The sequence below is a fragment of the Psittacula echo genome (assembly GCF_963264785.1).
Source record: "Psittacula echo genome assembly, chromosome: 4".
NCBI classification, from domain to species: domain Eukaryota; kingdom Metazoa; phylum Chordata; class Aves; order Psittaciformes; family Psittacidae; genus Psittacula; species Psittacula echo.
The window spans coordinates 107,370,627-107,387,069 of NC_137738.1; the positions used below are offsets into that span (position 1 = coordinate 107,370,627).

Consider the following 16,443-nt stretch of genomic DNA (forward strand, 5'->3'; position numbering starts at 1 on the left):
TGTCTGAGGGAGGGTTCAGATGTCATGGCCAGTGGAATGCATCAGCAGAGTAGAAATGTTGCTGGTGTTTGGCAGAACAGTCTTAAGAAGGAGCTTGTGTGAAAGAGCCTCTGCCTTTTTCTTTGTCTCCTTCCATGCCACTTCTTTTGAAGGAACTTGTATGCAAAAGCAGTTAGTTTGAGAATCACAGTATCACTTCCAGGAACACCATTGCCAAAGAAAGCCAAGTTTTGAATGTAATCTAGAAGCCACAAGGTGATAAGAGGCTGTCTCAGCAGCAGAGTACACTTCCACGTGTCAGAGTGCAGGGTGCAGCCCTGTCTTTGCTTGGCAACCCCCTGCTCTTTCTGACTTCACGTTCAAGAAATGTTTTAATCCTCTTCTGTTCGTAGGCACTTTTAGTGAGATTGCCACAAGTCCCAGGGAAGATTTTACTTTGCTTTGGTTTTGACACCCTTTTCATCCTCTTAGTAAGTGCTTCTAGCATGCTGAGATGTGAGATGCTTAAGCTTGGAAAGTGGTAGTCTGTACCCTCCTGATGGCTTGCTAAGAGCTGAGTGACTCCACACTTCATAGAATCATAGAAAGGTTTAATTGGAAGAAACCTTAAAACTCATCCAGTTCCATCCCCCTGCCATGGGCAGGGACACCTTCCACTAGACCCAGGTTGCTCAAAGCCCTGTCCAACCTGGCCTTGAACACTGCCAGGGATGGGGCAGCCACCGCTTCTCTGGGCAACCTGTGACAGGGCCTCAGCACCATCACAGGGAAGAACTTCTGCCTAAGAGCTCATCTCAATCTCCCCTCTGTCAGGTTAAAGCCATTCCCCTTGTCCTGTCCTTACAGGCCCTTCAAAAAGTTTCTCTCCAGCTTTTTTGTCGGCCCCTTTAGGCACTGGAAGTTTCTCTAAGGTCTCCCTGGAGCCTTCTTTTCCTCAGGCTGAACAATCCCAGCTCTCTCAGCCTGTCTCCATAGCAGAGGTGCTCCAGCCCTCAGGGCATCTCTGTGGCCTTCTCTGGACTCGCTCCAACAGCTCTACATCCTTCTTATGTTGGTGGCCGCAGTGCTGGATGCAGGACCAGGATTGCAAGGGGGTCTCACAAGGGCAGAGCAGAGGGACAGAATCTTCTCCCTCAACCTGCTGGTCATGATGCTGGTGATGCAGCCCAAGATGCAGTTGGCTTTCTGAGGTGGGAGTGCGCACTGCTGGGCCATTTGATTATGGTCTGGATGCAACTGAAAAGCAAGGCATGAAGAGCCGCCTTCGTAGGAGCAGGCATCAGCAAACTGATACCATATAGAGAGTATTTCTACCTGACAAGCTTAGTAAAATAAAAGGGTGCCTTGTCACAAATCTGGGGATGGTGTTTCACCTACTGCACTCAGCTTGGAGATCATGCCTCCAATATTAGCTGTGATCACGGATTGAAATCATGAGTGCTTAGCTATGAGTTAAGCAGCTTGTCACCAGAGCACCATGTCAGCCCTCTGAAAAGCTGAGTGACCTACTTTCTTGCCTTTTTCATTCAAATTGCTGGACCAAGCCTTGTAATCTGATAATATGTGCTTGATGAGTGTTGAATTCCATTAGCTGCTCTATAATAACTGAGTTAGAGGTCATATATCTTGTAAATTTCTGACTTGACACCATTTGTGTTATAGCATTACCAGTAAATATTTCTAATTAAAATTCTTTTAACAATGTTTGAAATCTTTACTTCTCTGAACTACTGTCTAAGCTGTCACATCAAAACAAGTTGGACCCACCCATCTGTTTTGTTGCATCCTATGAATGAGCTTAATCTCATGTTGTAGAAAACATGAATGATAAAGATGCCAAGCATTTAGTTTGGGAAAATATGAGAATTATTTTAAGCATAAGAATAATTACAGTCTACATTCATCCCTCTCACTCTCCTGGGGTACAGTACTATGTGCCACAGAAAAAAAATACAAGACACTGTGCTAAATCACTAACTGTGGAAGTTTTGGTGTCTACCCAGTGTTCCTAAGGAAGCTCCTTAAGGAAGTGCACACAGCAGTTCTTTGATAAAAGAGCCTCTTTTAACAGCAGCCATTTCATTACATGAAAGACAGACAAACCCAGGACATGGTTTCCATTTTAAATTTTAGAAGGGAATAATTTTAGGAGGCTTTTTAAATAAATATTGTGAATTTTAAGGAAATGTTATTTCTTTGCCACAGCTGGCACATGTCCCTCCCTGTTTTCTTAAACTGATTAAAAACTGGTTGTATTTGTGCAATATAAAGTTTAAAGAAAAAAAGAACAGGGAGTTTTTCTGCCATTGCTTAAGCTGCATGAAAGGGTTACATATTGCTTATCTCTTTCCTCTGTTTTCAGACTGAGCTGCTTGACCTCTCCACGGTAGATGTAATCTTGATCTCAAACTATCACTGCATGATGGCATTGCCCTATATCACAGAATACACAGGATTCACTGGAACAGTTTATGCCACTGAGCCCACTGTTCAAATTGGCAGGTAAAAAGCCCCTTAATATTCTCTTACTCCTCTTTCATCACTGCTAAGCAAAAAGTGTAAAGGACAATATGGGTAGAGGAGTGGTGTCTAATGTTCCAAAGAGGCTCTTAGGCAGTAGCTGAACACCAGCCAAGTCCTTAGTGCTGCAAATGTGTTAACTCAGTGTTTTCCAACCTCTGGAACCATCTGTCTTCAACATTTACAGCAGCTGCTTTGTGTAGGCAGTAGATGTGGGATGGTAGATCTTGAGTGGACTGAGACACCTTGGGCAGCAATTACCATAAAGCCAACTTCAAACCTTCAAAAACCACAAATCAAAGATCTCTCCTTCTCCTCTCTGCTCCCTTAAGCAAAAGAGGAATCACCAGTCTTTTCAACAGTAAATGACTTTGATTACTGCCTTCTTGTTTTTCAGTGTTTGAAATTTATATTATCACACTTTCCTTCACACTATGGAAGGGAATTTAAGTTGGCTTCATCTCAAATGACAGTTGAGATACATAAGCTCTGAACTCCAAAGAGAAACTCCAAAGAGAGAAAACCAGCAGAAATATGAAATGAAGTAGAAAATACAAGGCCTGACAATGCATTCAAAAACTTAATACTTGGTCATCAAATTTCATAGTCTTTTTTTACAAGTTGTCTGTTGATTGGATAGGTCAGTACCAAAGCCTGCAGTGAAGTCTCACTGGAGTTGTGCTGTGTGCATCTCTCATGCAGAGCAGCTGCCATGTTCAGTAATGTTGTGGTTTAAGCCCAGCCAGCAACCCAGAACCACACAGCCGCTCGCTCACTCCCCCCTCCTTCCTCCCGCAGCTCCCAAAGGGATGGGGGGGAGAGTCAAAAGAATGTAACTCCCACAGGATGAGATACGAACAGTCCAGTAGCTAAGGTGTAACACAAACCACTGCTGCTACCACCAATAATAATAATGATAAGGGAAATAACAAGGGGAGAGAATACAACTTCTCACCGCCCGCTGACCGATACCCAGCCCGACCTGAGCAGCAATCTAGCCCTTCCGGGTAACTGCCCCCGGTTTACATCCTGGGCATGACGTGCTGTGGTAGGGAATACTTCTTTGGCTAGTTTGGGTCAAGTGTCCTGTCTCTGCTTCCTCTCGGCTTCCCCTCTTCCCTGGCAGAGCATGAGACTCACAAAGTCCTTGGTCAGAGTAAACATTACTTAGCAAAAACTAAAAACATCGGTGTTATCAGCGCTGTTCCCAGTTTGAAAGTCAAAACCACAGCACTGCACCAGCTACTAAGGAGAAAAATGACGGCTTCTGCTGAACCCAGGACAAATAATTAGAGACCAGATTAAGCCATGGTAACTGGACCTCTCTGTTAGCACTTCAGGGCAGGAATCTTTGTCTGTTAAAGGTCCTATGCAAACTTTCCATGCCAGAGTAATTCTCCCATTGTGTAAAAGCAAACAGAAACTGAAGGCCTGTGTAGGTGAACGGAATTGTATAAATATGAACTAGTAGTAGGCCTCTGGGATATAACAAGGTAACAAGCGTAGTCTTGTTGGAGAATATATTGGTATGGTTCTCCTTACCCCAAGTAGTTCCAGGTGCCATTCTTCTGCAGTTATATCTGACTTCTGCCTTCAAGGGGAAACATTTATGCAATTACAAATGCTGCTCAGTTTTGGGCAGTGAAATCTGCAATGACAATTTTTAATGCCTGACATTTTTCTGTCTTGGATGCTGTATTGTGCATTTTTAGATGAGGAGAGTTCACTCTGACAATGTTCTTGACTTCTCTAAGTGATAAACAAGCATCAGCTAATGAGTTTTCTTTGTATATTTTGTCTCATTCCATATGAGAAGCAGTCAGTAACAAAGAAATCATCTTGCACAGTAGAAGAGAGATTTGGGAGTTCCTCTTGTCTTTCGACTTTCCAAATAACCCATAACCCAGTGGGCCAGATCCACTGCTATTGCAACCAGCAGATAGAAATGAACTAGCTTGAGTTTGAAACACTCAGTGAATTAACAGGGGTAGGATGCCTCTGGGAAGAACCTCTCTTTAAAACTGCCTAATAGTGTTACAATCTTTGTGGTATTTTTGAAACATTTGGGACAAAGTTCTCTCCTGTGTGAAAGGCTGAAATACTAATTTAGTTAGGATGGATGTCTTTTCAGACTTCTCATGGAAGAACTGGTGAATTCCATTGAACGTGTGCCAAAAGCTCAGTCTGCCTCCATGTGGAAGAACAAGGAGGTACAAAGGTAAGGAGCAAGCCACCAGGAAAGGGTGACTGTCCTAAAACGCTGACCAAAGTCTAGAATTCACTGTAATGATGAATCAGCTGCCACCATTTGAGATTTGCTACCACCACTGAGCAGAAAAAAAAAAGCCTCACAGGTTTACAGCTGTGACTCCTTGGATCAGTTCTTTCTTTCATCAGCCATCGTTGGTCATTCAAACAACTATGCAAGTTTGAACCTTGGAGGAAGACTTGGTAACACAAAAGTTTTCCCTGATCTCTGCTCACATAGTTTAGCTTCATGATGGTAGACAAACCCAGCGAATTTTTGTATTAACTTGTAAGAAGTTGTTGAAATTAGCAAGCAACTTAAACCTATTTATATTGTGTTGGAGTAATTTTAATTTACAATATTTACATTAATGTTTGCTGAAATGGTAAGAAAGTCAAGCTACAGCTGTTGAAGGTCACTGGTGGCCAGCAACAGAGCAGTGCTACCTTACCTCCCAAGGCTTACAGCGTCTTCTACAGTTGAAGAGCAGAGGTGTGGGGGGTTATTTTTTGGCTTTTCAAAACTTAGAAGCAAATTGAAATCTGCATAAAAAAGGTTAGTTGCAAGCTCTCTGTCCGTTATTCCATCTAAACGTAAAAACAAGGTGCTCAAAATTGAGGTCTTCCACATCTGGAATTTTGAAAGCCTATGTAATCTGAAAATTATCCATACAGGTTACTAATTGCAGATAATGCTTTCCTTGGAAAGAAAACAGATTTAGGTGCACAACATGTTCTATGGAGGAGACAGTTTCATTTTTAGCACATTTTAAAGATAGGGACTGTTGATTAGAAAGTTATTTTTAAAAGCTGCTTTGTGCATTTTTAATTGATCTCCCAGTTTTCTACTCCTAATTCTTAACATTGCTTGATTTAAAGCTTTACTAAAAATGAATTATTTCATGCACTATAAAAGTGGTCCTGATATTTTCCAATATCACAAAGCAAAGGAATGAAAAACCCAAATTAACATATTTTTAGCTATGCATTGTACTGCCCTGCTGAGCTTGGGAGCAGTCTTAACTTAGCACTGTAACTCTTACTCTTCTGAAGAAGGCAAATGAAACACACACAGAAACTAAAACCAAAGGCAGTGAACTTGATCAGGATTTTGTGCTGGTTGATGTATACTCTGATCAGAATTTTGTTGGTTTTTAAATTTTGGATCAGCTAGACTGCCCAGAACCACTCCTGAAGCTCACAGTGTTGTGAAGAGGAAGGATTAGAGCCGTTATTCTCATCACACTACTGCATGTGTTTAGTATGCATGGTTTAAAGGAGGATCATATATCTTGGAGTTCACTTTAATGTCACTTTCCTGGTGGTCGTATTTTAGAAAAAGTGCTGTTTATCACTTTGTGTGCTGTTGACTATTCCAGGGGCGAACACAGAGAACTAATCTTTGTTCTGATTTATCTGCTAGAGAAGGCTGAAGTCTTTCTGTTGGAGCAGTATTTAAAATACTTTTCCCTGTCTCACGTTGCTTGGGAAGTACTCTAACGTCAATAATGCCTCCTTGGTACTGTTAAGTAGCTGTTGTAACAGAGTACCAGATGAGGTAGGAGGAAGGTATAAGAACCTACCCCTCTGGGGTAGACAGCATCCTGTCCCACCTACGAGGACATTGTCCACATCCCACTGCCACACATCCACACTGACAAGTCTCACTGCCATAGTATGGTATGTTGGGAACCTCGATTGGATGGCAGGTCCGTCAGCTTCCATGAAATGCACACATTGCTAAGATATGAGACAGAGGCAGAGCAATGAAATGCTGTGCTGGTGGGATAGTCAGACGTAGTACTGCAGCTCTTCAGTAACATAAGTCTGTGTATTGAAAACTCTGCCTTGAGGCTGGTACGAACCAGTGCAGTCTGTAAGCTGGAACAAGGGGATGAATCCGAACTCTTTTTCCAACTGTACCCCACCTGTGCTCTGAGTTTCCACCTTCAGCTCCCTATGCCTCTATAAAATGGAGCTCCTATCCACCGTAGAGGGTATACAGGGACTTAATTAATGTTTGCAAAGAGTTTTGAGATTCATGGTGACAAGTGCCATGCAAGCGTAAATGGAACTGATTATTATAGCATGTGAGCAAACATCTACTGATCCACAAATTAACACCTGGCTAATAGCACATGCAGGGTTGGACTGACATCCGTTATTTAAGAAAATGTGATCCTTGATGAATTTTTTTTTAATAGTTGGCAGTTGCTAGAACAGAATACATATTACTTCTGAGTCTAACTTCAATTTTCCAGGCTGATCAATCACCATTACTGCTTTACAGTTCAGCTGGTTCTACTCTAAATAGTTAGTATAAACCACAAAGTATTATCATCTTCATTAAATAAAGTATTGAAGCATTTTAAATGCAAATACTGTATAAATATAAAAGTACATTATAGTGGCTTAGATTTTTTCATTATCATATCCAGTCTGAACTAATTGCTTAGCCAGTTTTATTACCATTGGTTTTTATTTTAAATGAGCAGTCTCGTGGAAGCTCCGTAGATGCTCACCCAGAATATCTTTCACACAGATTAGGATTCAGGAGGCTAAAAAAGAAATTTGCCCTATGAAAGATGCTTTGTCAACTACCTATTTGATGGTTTCTTCTGTCTTTCTATCAAAGTGTCTGAAATAGGCTATCTCCTGAGACAGAGGACAAGAGAGCCCAGTATTCTGATCTGGTTTGGTACTGCCATCCTCGTCTTCCTTCAAACAAGAACATGTTATGTTACACACACTATGTTATTTGCCTTGAATAGGAGGGACTGTCTCTCTGCAGATGCCCTTTTAAGAATACCAGCCTCTGAGTTTCTTAAGCATAAATTTTATATACTAACCACAGGACCATGCTGCTGTGATACCTTCCTGTATGTGGCTGAAGGCTGGTTGTCCTGGCATCTGCCCGTGTACATCTGGTTGTTGTGAGGTGATCAGTAGTGGGATGTTGCCATAGTGTTAGTAGGTTGACTCCAGACTTTAAAATATCCTCTAGTAACTTCTTGTACAAGTTTTAAAATGGCGGGTGGCAGGTTTAAATGCCAGCAGGCTCACATCTGAGGAATCAGCAGTCCTCATTATCTCTGTGTGCCACCTGACAAAAAATTAAACCACTGGAGAATTGTCCCATTGGTCTCTGTTGGGGATCAGAGTATATTTACCCTGTAGCCACAGAATGAAACTTACTTCAATCACCAAGGACAATTCCCCACTCTTCTCCATTACCTGTAGATATATTCTCCTCTTCCCAGAAGAGAAGCTCCTGAAAGCGTCCAACACTAAATGCTTCTTATGGTAGGTTAAAGGCTTTTACAGGCAATTTGCTTCAGTGCAGTAGTGGACAACTATCCATGTTGTTTGGCTTTTTGTTGCTTACGACTTCCCAAAAAAGATCTTGAAGACTTTGTTTGTTTCCTTAAGCACCGTATGCTTTCAGCCTGCGTGTGCTGGAATTACAGTTCTCGCACTAGACCTGTGCATTGGTCTTGGCAATAGCTGGCCTTAATCCTTTCTTCAGTGTCTTAAATTATGGAAGAGTTCACTGACCTAGTAGATATAACAATAAATTAAATTCCTTTAAACAAATTGATCAAAGAAACTTGACCAATTTCCATAAATCTTTGGAAATTGGTTTGAATTAACCTTTGATTTAGCATTGGTTTAATATACAAAAAAAATCTCCTATTCTTCTTATGCATTTGGCAGCTGTGCTGCTTCCTGCCTCAGAACATGTTGCTAAGGAAGATTTATTTCCCAGAAGTTAGCTATTGCTCTTACAGCCTGTGACATTATGGTTCACTTCTTCCCTTGACAATGCTGCCCAGCTAACTTGCAATGTCTCTGAAGAGCAGAATGGATGGATTTTACTTTGGTGTAAAACATCTTAAATACTTCCGTGTAAGGGATTTCAAAGAGCTCTGCAGTGTCAGCTAGTATATCCTTGCCAGTATCCTGGGAAGGTATGTGGGGTATTGGAGTTGAAGTCAAGGAAGCTGAGGTGTAGAGGCACATGCTCTTCTCAGAGACTGGTGACAGAAATATGAGCAGAGCCAGCCTTTGTTCATGGTCTGGTACCTGTACTTTAATCATGAGATTGTGGCTTACTTTTGTTTTCGAATTCTTAGGAATATACATATCCTTAAGATATGCAAAATAGACCCTGATTCCAGATCCCAGTCATCTCTGTCAATTCTGGTGGTGTATTTCATGTTGACATCTCAGCTCAGCCAGCATCTTCTGTGAAAATACCACAAGAGTTGCTGTTACACCTTCATCGCAGCTACATCTGTGATGAAAGACCTGAGTGGGAACAACTACAAAGAGAGCTGGAGGAGAGCAGTCTTTGGGGTGAGGCAAAAATGGGCAGTGTGGTTGTGCTCCTCAACAGGCAGAAAGTTATGCACCTCACTTTGAAGCACATGTGTATTTAAAAAGATAAAAAGAAGAGAAAAATTGAAGATCTGGAGCCCATAAATGGATATAGAAACTGGTGGTCCATCAGGAAGTCCTGAAAATGCCCACACCCTGTTGATTTTTGCAGATTGCTGCCTGTCCCTCTGAAGGATGCAGTGGAGGTGTCTATGTGGAGAAAGTGCTACACCATGCCAGAAGTGAACGCTGCGCTCAGCAAGATCCAGCTCGTGGGGTATTCTCAGAAAATTGTGAGTACCTGTAGAGCTGTTGGCAGGTCAGCAGTAACAACTTGTTTTCCAGCTTTTCTCTGGAAATGTCCTTCCTTTTCTGGTTTTCCTCTAGATCCTGTGTAAGATCTGGTTACCCTAGCCTAGGAAAGTAAGATAAGATTATATTGAATGTCCTTCATTCTGCCTCCCAGGGAAGGTTCTTGTTGAGTGAAATCAGGGAGTATCTGTTTGTTTCTTCTCTTCCCCAAGAGGACCAATTTTAAGGCAGCGTACCTTCAGATTTGGAGTTGATGGCTGGCCCACTGAGAGCTGGGAGGATGTACCAAACAAATGTATCCTCTCTGTCTGTAAGCCACATCCCCTTCTGAGTTACCATGTATCTCACTTCTGGGAATCTTTTGAGTGCTTTAGCCTCCACTTTCTTTTATACTGCAAATTAGGGATTGTAAACAAAACCTAATGGTTCGATCTGAACTTCAGAAACTCTTTTCCTAGGGTTCCCAGCTAACATTTGTTGTCTGTAAGGCCATTGACTATAACCCAGTGAAGTTTCTAGAATGAACTGAACCAACAGTTCAGTAGGTTCCCTTATGGCTTGCAGGCAGCATGTGGGGCATGACACCTGCTATTGTGGCTCAGGACTGTAAGAAAAAGGTGGGTTAAAGTAAGTTGTGTACCCAAAGCTTTTTCTCTGCTCCCTTTTCTTAAGCAATGGGCCACTCAAGTTTGGAGACTGCTATTTATGCGTAAGACAGTTTGAAAAAGTAACCAGTGCTGTTGTGTACTAAATTTGGTGGATTTGGGTTTGTGTGGTGCTGCTGCGTTAGAGCTGCTGAAAAAAGATCCCCAGCCACCACTAACATGGCTGCTGACATAAATAACAGCTGCAGCTTTGTCTAGCAGCTGGACAGGTTGAGGGTGTTTGGATTCCTCATTATCCCTGTTGCTGTTCATTTTTTACTATCCTCACAGTGTGGATGCATCTTGCCTAATTTTAAATATATGCATCTGAGCCAATCATTCTTTTATAGTTACCGGGAAAAGAGACATATTTTATCTCTTCCCAAAACTAGCTTTTAAAGTAATCAGATTTTCATTAGCCAGTTAAACCAAAACTGGGGGACAGCATCAGGAATAGTTAGCTGTCCATTTTCAATGTCTCCATATCAGCAGAACCCTAAAGCACTCCGAAGGATGGAGACCCTGCCTTGTTTTGCAAGGCATCCAAATACATATTGAGATACCAGAAAAATTATTAGTATGGCATGAATCATGCTTGTTCTATTATTCAGTAACCAGAAAGTAGATCACATTAGTGGGGTATACATGAAGGCTTATTTTCCTTTCGCAAAACAAGTATAACACATTACTGTGTACGGATAAAGCAATCCGCTGTCTAATGACACCTGGAAGGGAGACAACTATCAGGTTGCTTATGCTTAGAGCTGAAACTGAAATTTGGATTGAGTTTGCAGGGTGTTGTTTCTAAATCACTAGTAAGTAGCATTTAAAAAGAAATAACACTTGAAAGTGAGTGATTTTGAGGTTAAGTTTATGTTTTCTACAGCAAAATCTGCAACCCAGATAGAGTTTTATATCAGAACAGAACTACGTGTTCTTCCTTCTCTCCTGCAGGCCACTATCAATAAAATTTGACTAAGGGAATATAGCATCTTCAAAGATTCTCCTACAGTCTTCTTCAATACAGCAAAGGCAGGCAGAGGACCAAGACCCCAGCTGATTCCTCCATTTAGACTTATGGTTGAGCGTGAACTCAGTTATACGCTGTAGAATTCACACAGAAGAGAGATTTTGCGAAGATACTATCTGAGGAAAAGCTTTTCTTGGAAAATTTGTCCTGTTAGACATGGGTAAATAAAACCAGCAGACATAAAGCTCAGGAAACCAGCTTCATAAGGGTTTTGACTAGCAAAACTACTTTTAAAATTCGTACCACTGATGATAAAATGACTTCTGAGATCTCTCAAGGCTCGTTCATGTTAGTGTCTCTTTCTGTGTATTTCAGGAGCTGTTTGGTGCTGTACAAGTCACCCCTCTCAGCTCAGGCTATGCTCTTGGAAGTTCCAATTGGATTATCCAGTCGCACTATGAAAAGGTTTCCTATGTTTCAGGATCTTCTCTACTTACAACACACCCTCAGGTATAGTCCCTGACTTTTGTTAGTCTTCTATAGTGGAAAGTGTCTTTGCTCAAAAATGAAAAATAGCAGGGCTTATTCTTAGCTGGGATCAGGCGTGGTGTAGAAGCTGTACTGAGATAACTGGTAGCAACTGACTAGACTTAACAGGCACTGAGAAGACATACTATCCTGATAAGTTAACAGGTATCAACAGTTACTAGGGAAAGATAACTAAAATTCTTTGCTATGGATGATTTGATGTTAACTTACTCACAAGCTATGAAATTCTCCTTCACCTTAAATAAGAGATTTTCAACAGTTAAACAATAGACCATTAGTGACTTTTTTTACAATCCATATTTCACTGAAGAGCCTTTACAGACAGTTCACAGACTGCTTCTATATCACTTCTGAAACATCCTTCCTTGGGAGAAATGATAGCTAACTGGCTGCCAACTTTTCCACCCTGCTCTGCTAAGGGCAAAGTCTTTATAGTGCTGTAGATGTAATTTCCAGTAAATTAATTCTCTCTAGATCCATAAATTCTTAGTGCAAAGAATGGCTTGAAGTTTGCAGTACTGTGTGCTTCAGAAGTTGTCAAAATAGTTAAAAGCAATATTAGCAGGAGGTATTTAAAAATAATTTAGAAAATGTGTCAGGTTCATGATCAGTAAGTAATTTCCCCCAAGGTGAGTATCTCCTAAAGAGCTTTGCTTCTGAGCATCCTTCACTTAAAAGCTTGATCTCAGGAGCTGAACAACTGCAATAGATAAACCATCCTTAATAGTATGGCTGCATGCAGCCATATGCATGCAGCGTATCAGAGACTTTAAATCCCTTTTTCTCATCAGCCTCATAGTGGCCTTGTGCTTCTTTGTCACTTCTAGTGAAGGAACAGCACCAATATTTGGCAATATATGAATGGAATATTTGTGTGAGGAGAAACTTTGCACTGTAAGAAGTAATTTGGTAACTGAGAATGTTTTCCGCTCACTGACATTCTAACATTGACTTCTGGAGAAGAGAAGGCTCCAGGAAGACATTAGAGCAGATTCCAGTGCCTAAAGGAGCCGGCAAGAAAGCTGGAGAGGAGCTTTTTGAAGGGCATGTAGTGACAGGACAAGGGGGAGTGGCTTTAAACTGACAGAGGGGAGATTTAGATGAGATCTGAGGAAGAAGTTGTTCCCTGTGAGGGTGGTGAGGCCCTGGCACAGGGTGGCCAGAGAAGCTGTGGCTGCCCCATGCCTGGCAGCATTCAAGGCCAGGATGGATGGGGCTTGGAGCAAGCTGGTCTAGTGGAAGGTATCCCTGACTGTGGCAGGGGGTTAGAGCTAGATGGTGTTTAAGGTCCTTCCAACCCAAACCAAAACCATGATTCTATAATTCTATGACATGAAATGATGGTTCAGTTTATCAGGTTAGACTGGCCATGCTTCATCATTTTCCAAAGGTGAACATTTCTCTGGAAATTCTGGTAAAATCCCTGTTTTTAAGGAAATTGCCTCCCCATGGCAGAAAATGGTCTGTGAATGAACTGCCTAGTCACAGCCCGTGAGCAGCAGATCTGCACTCACTTACTGCAACTGCAGAAGTAGTAGCAGTTAGACAAGGCAGTTTCAGCTTTAAGAACTGCAGGGAAAAGTACTGTGAGCATGCCTGAAACCCTAGGGACCTACTCTGTTGGCTAACAAGAGGTGAAACCTTGACTGTTCACTCTGCAGACAGTGTTGCTTGTCCCACGCACTCTCAGAGAGCTTCATTTTTTAGCATACAGTTCATTGCACTTTTCATCATTTTACATTAATGCATAGTTTGAAGGAATAGCTTACTGAATAGTTAAAATTACATCTGATTTGTGCTTTGCTTGCAATTTACCTGTCGTGGTTTAAGCCCAGCTGGCAACCCAGAAACATGCAGCTGCTCTGTCACTCCCCACCTTTCTTCCTCCCCTGACTCCCGAAGGGATAGGGAGGAGAATCAAAAGAATGTAACGCCGACGGGTTGAGATAAGAGCAGTCCAGTAACTAAGGTATAACACAAACCACTCCTGCTACCACCTATAATGATAATGATAAGGGAAATAACAAGGGGAGAGAATACAACTGCTCACCACCCGCTGACCAATACCCAGCCCAACCTGAGCAGTGATCTAGCCCTTCCGGGTAACTGCCTCCAGTTTATATACTGGGCATGACATGCTGTGGTATGGAATACCTCTTTGGCTAGTGTGGGTCAGGTGTCCTGTCTCTGCTTCCTCTCAGCTTCCCCTCCTCCCTTGGCAGAGCGTGAGACTCACAAAGTCCTTGGTCAGAGTAAACATTATTTAGCAAGAACTAAAAACATCGGTGTTATCAGCGCTGTTCCCAGTTTGAAAGTCAAAAACACAGCACTGCACCAGCTACTAAGGAGAAAAATGACTGCTACTGCTGAACCCAGGACAGTATCCACCCCTTATTCCATGCCATTCACGTCATGCTCAGATCCCACATTTTTCAATATACCATCAGTCTTGTCTCATGCATATATATATACATACACACACACACTCACACAAAGAGAAAGGTATCATTCCTTAGTGCATGGACCAATCCCCATAAAGCTGCTGAGTTCATCCGGTCCATGATGTCGGGCTCCATCTCTTGTAACAGTCTTTCAGAGCAGGAGAGACTTTGTGCAGTGTTGGATTATTGTCTGCTGATGACACCGCGGAACTCGTCTGGTCACTACTGAGCTCATCTGATTTCGTCAAGGTTCATTCTTTGTTGGAATGATGGTCAGAGGGAAGTCAGGACCAGTTGCTGGTGACCTGACGACATCTAATTGGTGGGCTATAAAAGTGCTACATAGCAGGCAACAGCATACAGTAGAGTTCATTGGCTGTTTTCCCCTAAAATCAAATCCCCTTGAGGTACACATTGGACTTCCCCATCTTCCCACATTACCCACCAAGTATATCCAGGTCCCTGAGCAAAAGCAATCTCATGAGTGGGTTTGTCTTTACCTGAAGCAGGAATAACCCAGACTGTCTTCCCCAGCAAATTCTTTATCCCATATTTATATATGGGATAAAGGAACTTTATCCCCTTCTACAGTATGTAAAAGTTCTGACTGGGCTGGGCCAGCCCTGTTGGCAGATCCTCTGGTGTTGACCAACCAGGTGGCTTTTGGTAAATGTGTATCCCAATGTTTGAAAGTCCCACCACCCATCGCTCTCAATGTAGTTTTTAACAGCCTATTGTACTGTTGGATTTTCCCAGAGGCTGGTGCGTGGTAGGGGATGTGATATACCCACTCAATGCCATGCTTTATGGCCCAAGTGTCTATAAGGTTGTTCCTGAAATGAGTCCCATTGTCTGCCTCAGTTCTCTCTGGGGTGCTGTGTTGCCACGAAATCTGTTTCTCAAGGCCCAGGATAATGTTCCAGGCAGTGGCGTGGGGCACAGCATATTTTTCCAGCCATCTGGTGGTTGCTTCCACCATGGTAAGCACATGGCGCTTGCCTTGGCGGGTTGGTGGGAGTGTGATATAATCAATCTGCCAGGCCTCCCCATATTTGTACTTCAGCCATTGTCCTCCGTACCAAAGAGGCTTTAACCGCTTGGCTTGCTTAATTGCAGCACACGTTTTATAGTTGCGAATAACCTGGGCAATAGTATCCATTGTTAAGTCCACTCCAGGATCACGAGCCCATCTGTATGTTGCATCTCTGCCTTGATGGCCTGAAGTGTCATGGGCCCACTGGGCCAAAAATAATTCACCCTTATGTTGCCAATCTAAGTCCATCTGAGCCACTTGAATCTTAGCAGCTTTATCCACTTGTTGGTTGTTCTGGTGTTCCTCAGTGGCCCAGCTCTTGGGTACATGGGCGTCTACATGGCGTATCTTCACCACCAGGTTCTGCACCTGGGCAGCGATATCTTGCCACAGTGCAGCAGCCCAGATGGGTTTACCTCTGCATTGTCAGTTGCTCTGCTTCCATTGCTGCAACCACCCTCACAGGGCATTTGCCACCATCCATGAGTGAGTATAGAGATAAAATACTGGCCACTTTTTCTCATTCAGCAATGTCCAAGGCAAGCTGGATGGCTTCCAGTTCAGCAAACTGACTCGATTCACCCTTTCCTTCAGCAATTTCTGCAACTTGTCATCGAGGACTCCATACAGCTGCCTTCCATCTCTAATGCTCCCAAAGCAGTGGAGGGACCCACTGGACGAGATACTCACCCATACCATCCCACACACCCTGCCACTCATGACTGTCCAGCCTCAGTGAAAATATCTTGGTGGTCCTCCTATATTGTCATCTAACCCTAGACAAGACCCAAACCCAACCCTGCTTAGCTTCCTCGATCGGACAAGATCAGGCATTCTCAGGGTGGTCACGCCATAGGCAAAACATAGAGAGCATATGCAGCAACAAGCTGGTTCCCAGCAAGAGGAGCAGGGTGCTTTCAAGGGCATTGGAAGGATATTCAGGATCTTTAACTCTTCCAGAATCTACTCCCAGTGTAAATAGCCTGGTGGGGGAGCAGAAGGTGTGAGGGAGTATCTTATCCATAGGTTGAGCCCACAAGGAAAGGAAAAACAAAGACATATAATTGCTAAATACTTCCATTATATTCCTCCTAAAGTATAGAGGTGATGACCACACTGGGAACACAAGCCAGATCAGTTTCATAATCAATGAGTCTATTGTATTACAAGTCATTACCATAAAGTACAGCGAAACAAGAAACTTAGCCCAAGGCCCCCAGCCGATAAGCACTAAAACAGCAAATACTGGCTGTAACTAAGGTGCGACATGCTGAAACTCTGAGATCAAGAGCAACAACTTTGAAAGCCAATAAATCAGCATTGTGATGAGTGGGTATTAATCTGAAACAA

The 16,443-nt window shown here is 42.6% G+C and overlaps 1 protein-coding gene across 2 annotated transcripts in view; it reads left to right on the forward strand.

The window, feature by feature from the left end:
• The window catches only part of INTS9 (integrator complex subunit 9), an 83,238-nt gene that overhangs the window by 15,537 nt on the left and 51,258 nt on the right, over positions 1–16,443 (forward strand). The window contains exons 5-8 of one of the 2 annotated variants that reach the window (XM_080616614.1): positions 2,363–2,502; positions 4,652–4,738; positions 9,317–9,437; positions 11,446–11,580. In XM_080616614.1, the coding sequence (XP_080472740.1) occupies positions 2,363–2,502; positions 4,652–4,738; positions 9,317–9,437; positions 11,446–11,580 (483 nt within the window). The remainder of the gene's footprint in view (positions 1–2,362; positions 2,503–4,651; positions 4,739–9,316; positions 9,438–11,445; positions 11,581–16,443) is intronic. The other variant, XM_080616615.1, reaches the window with a different exon arrangement.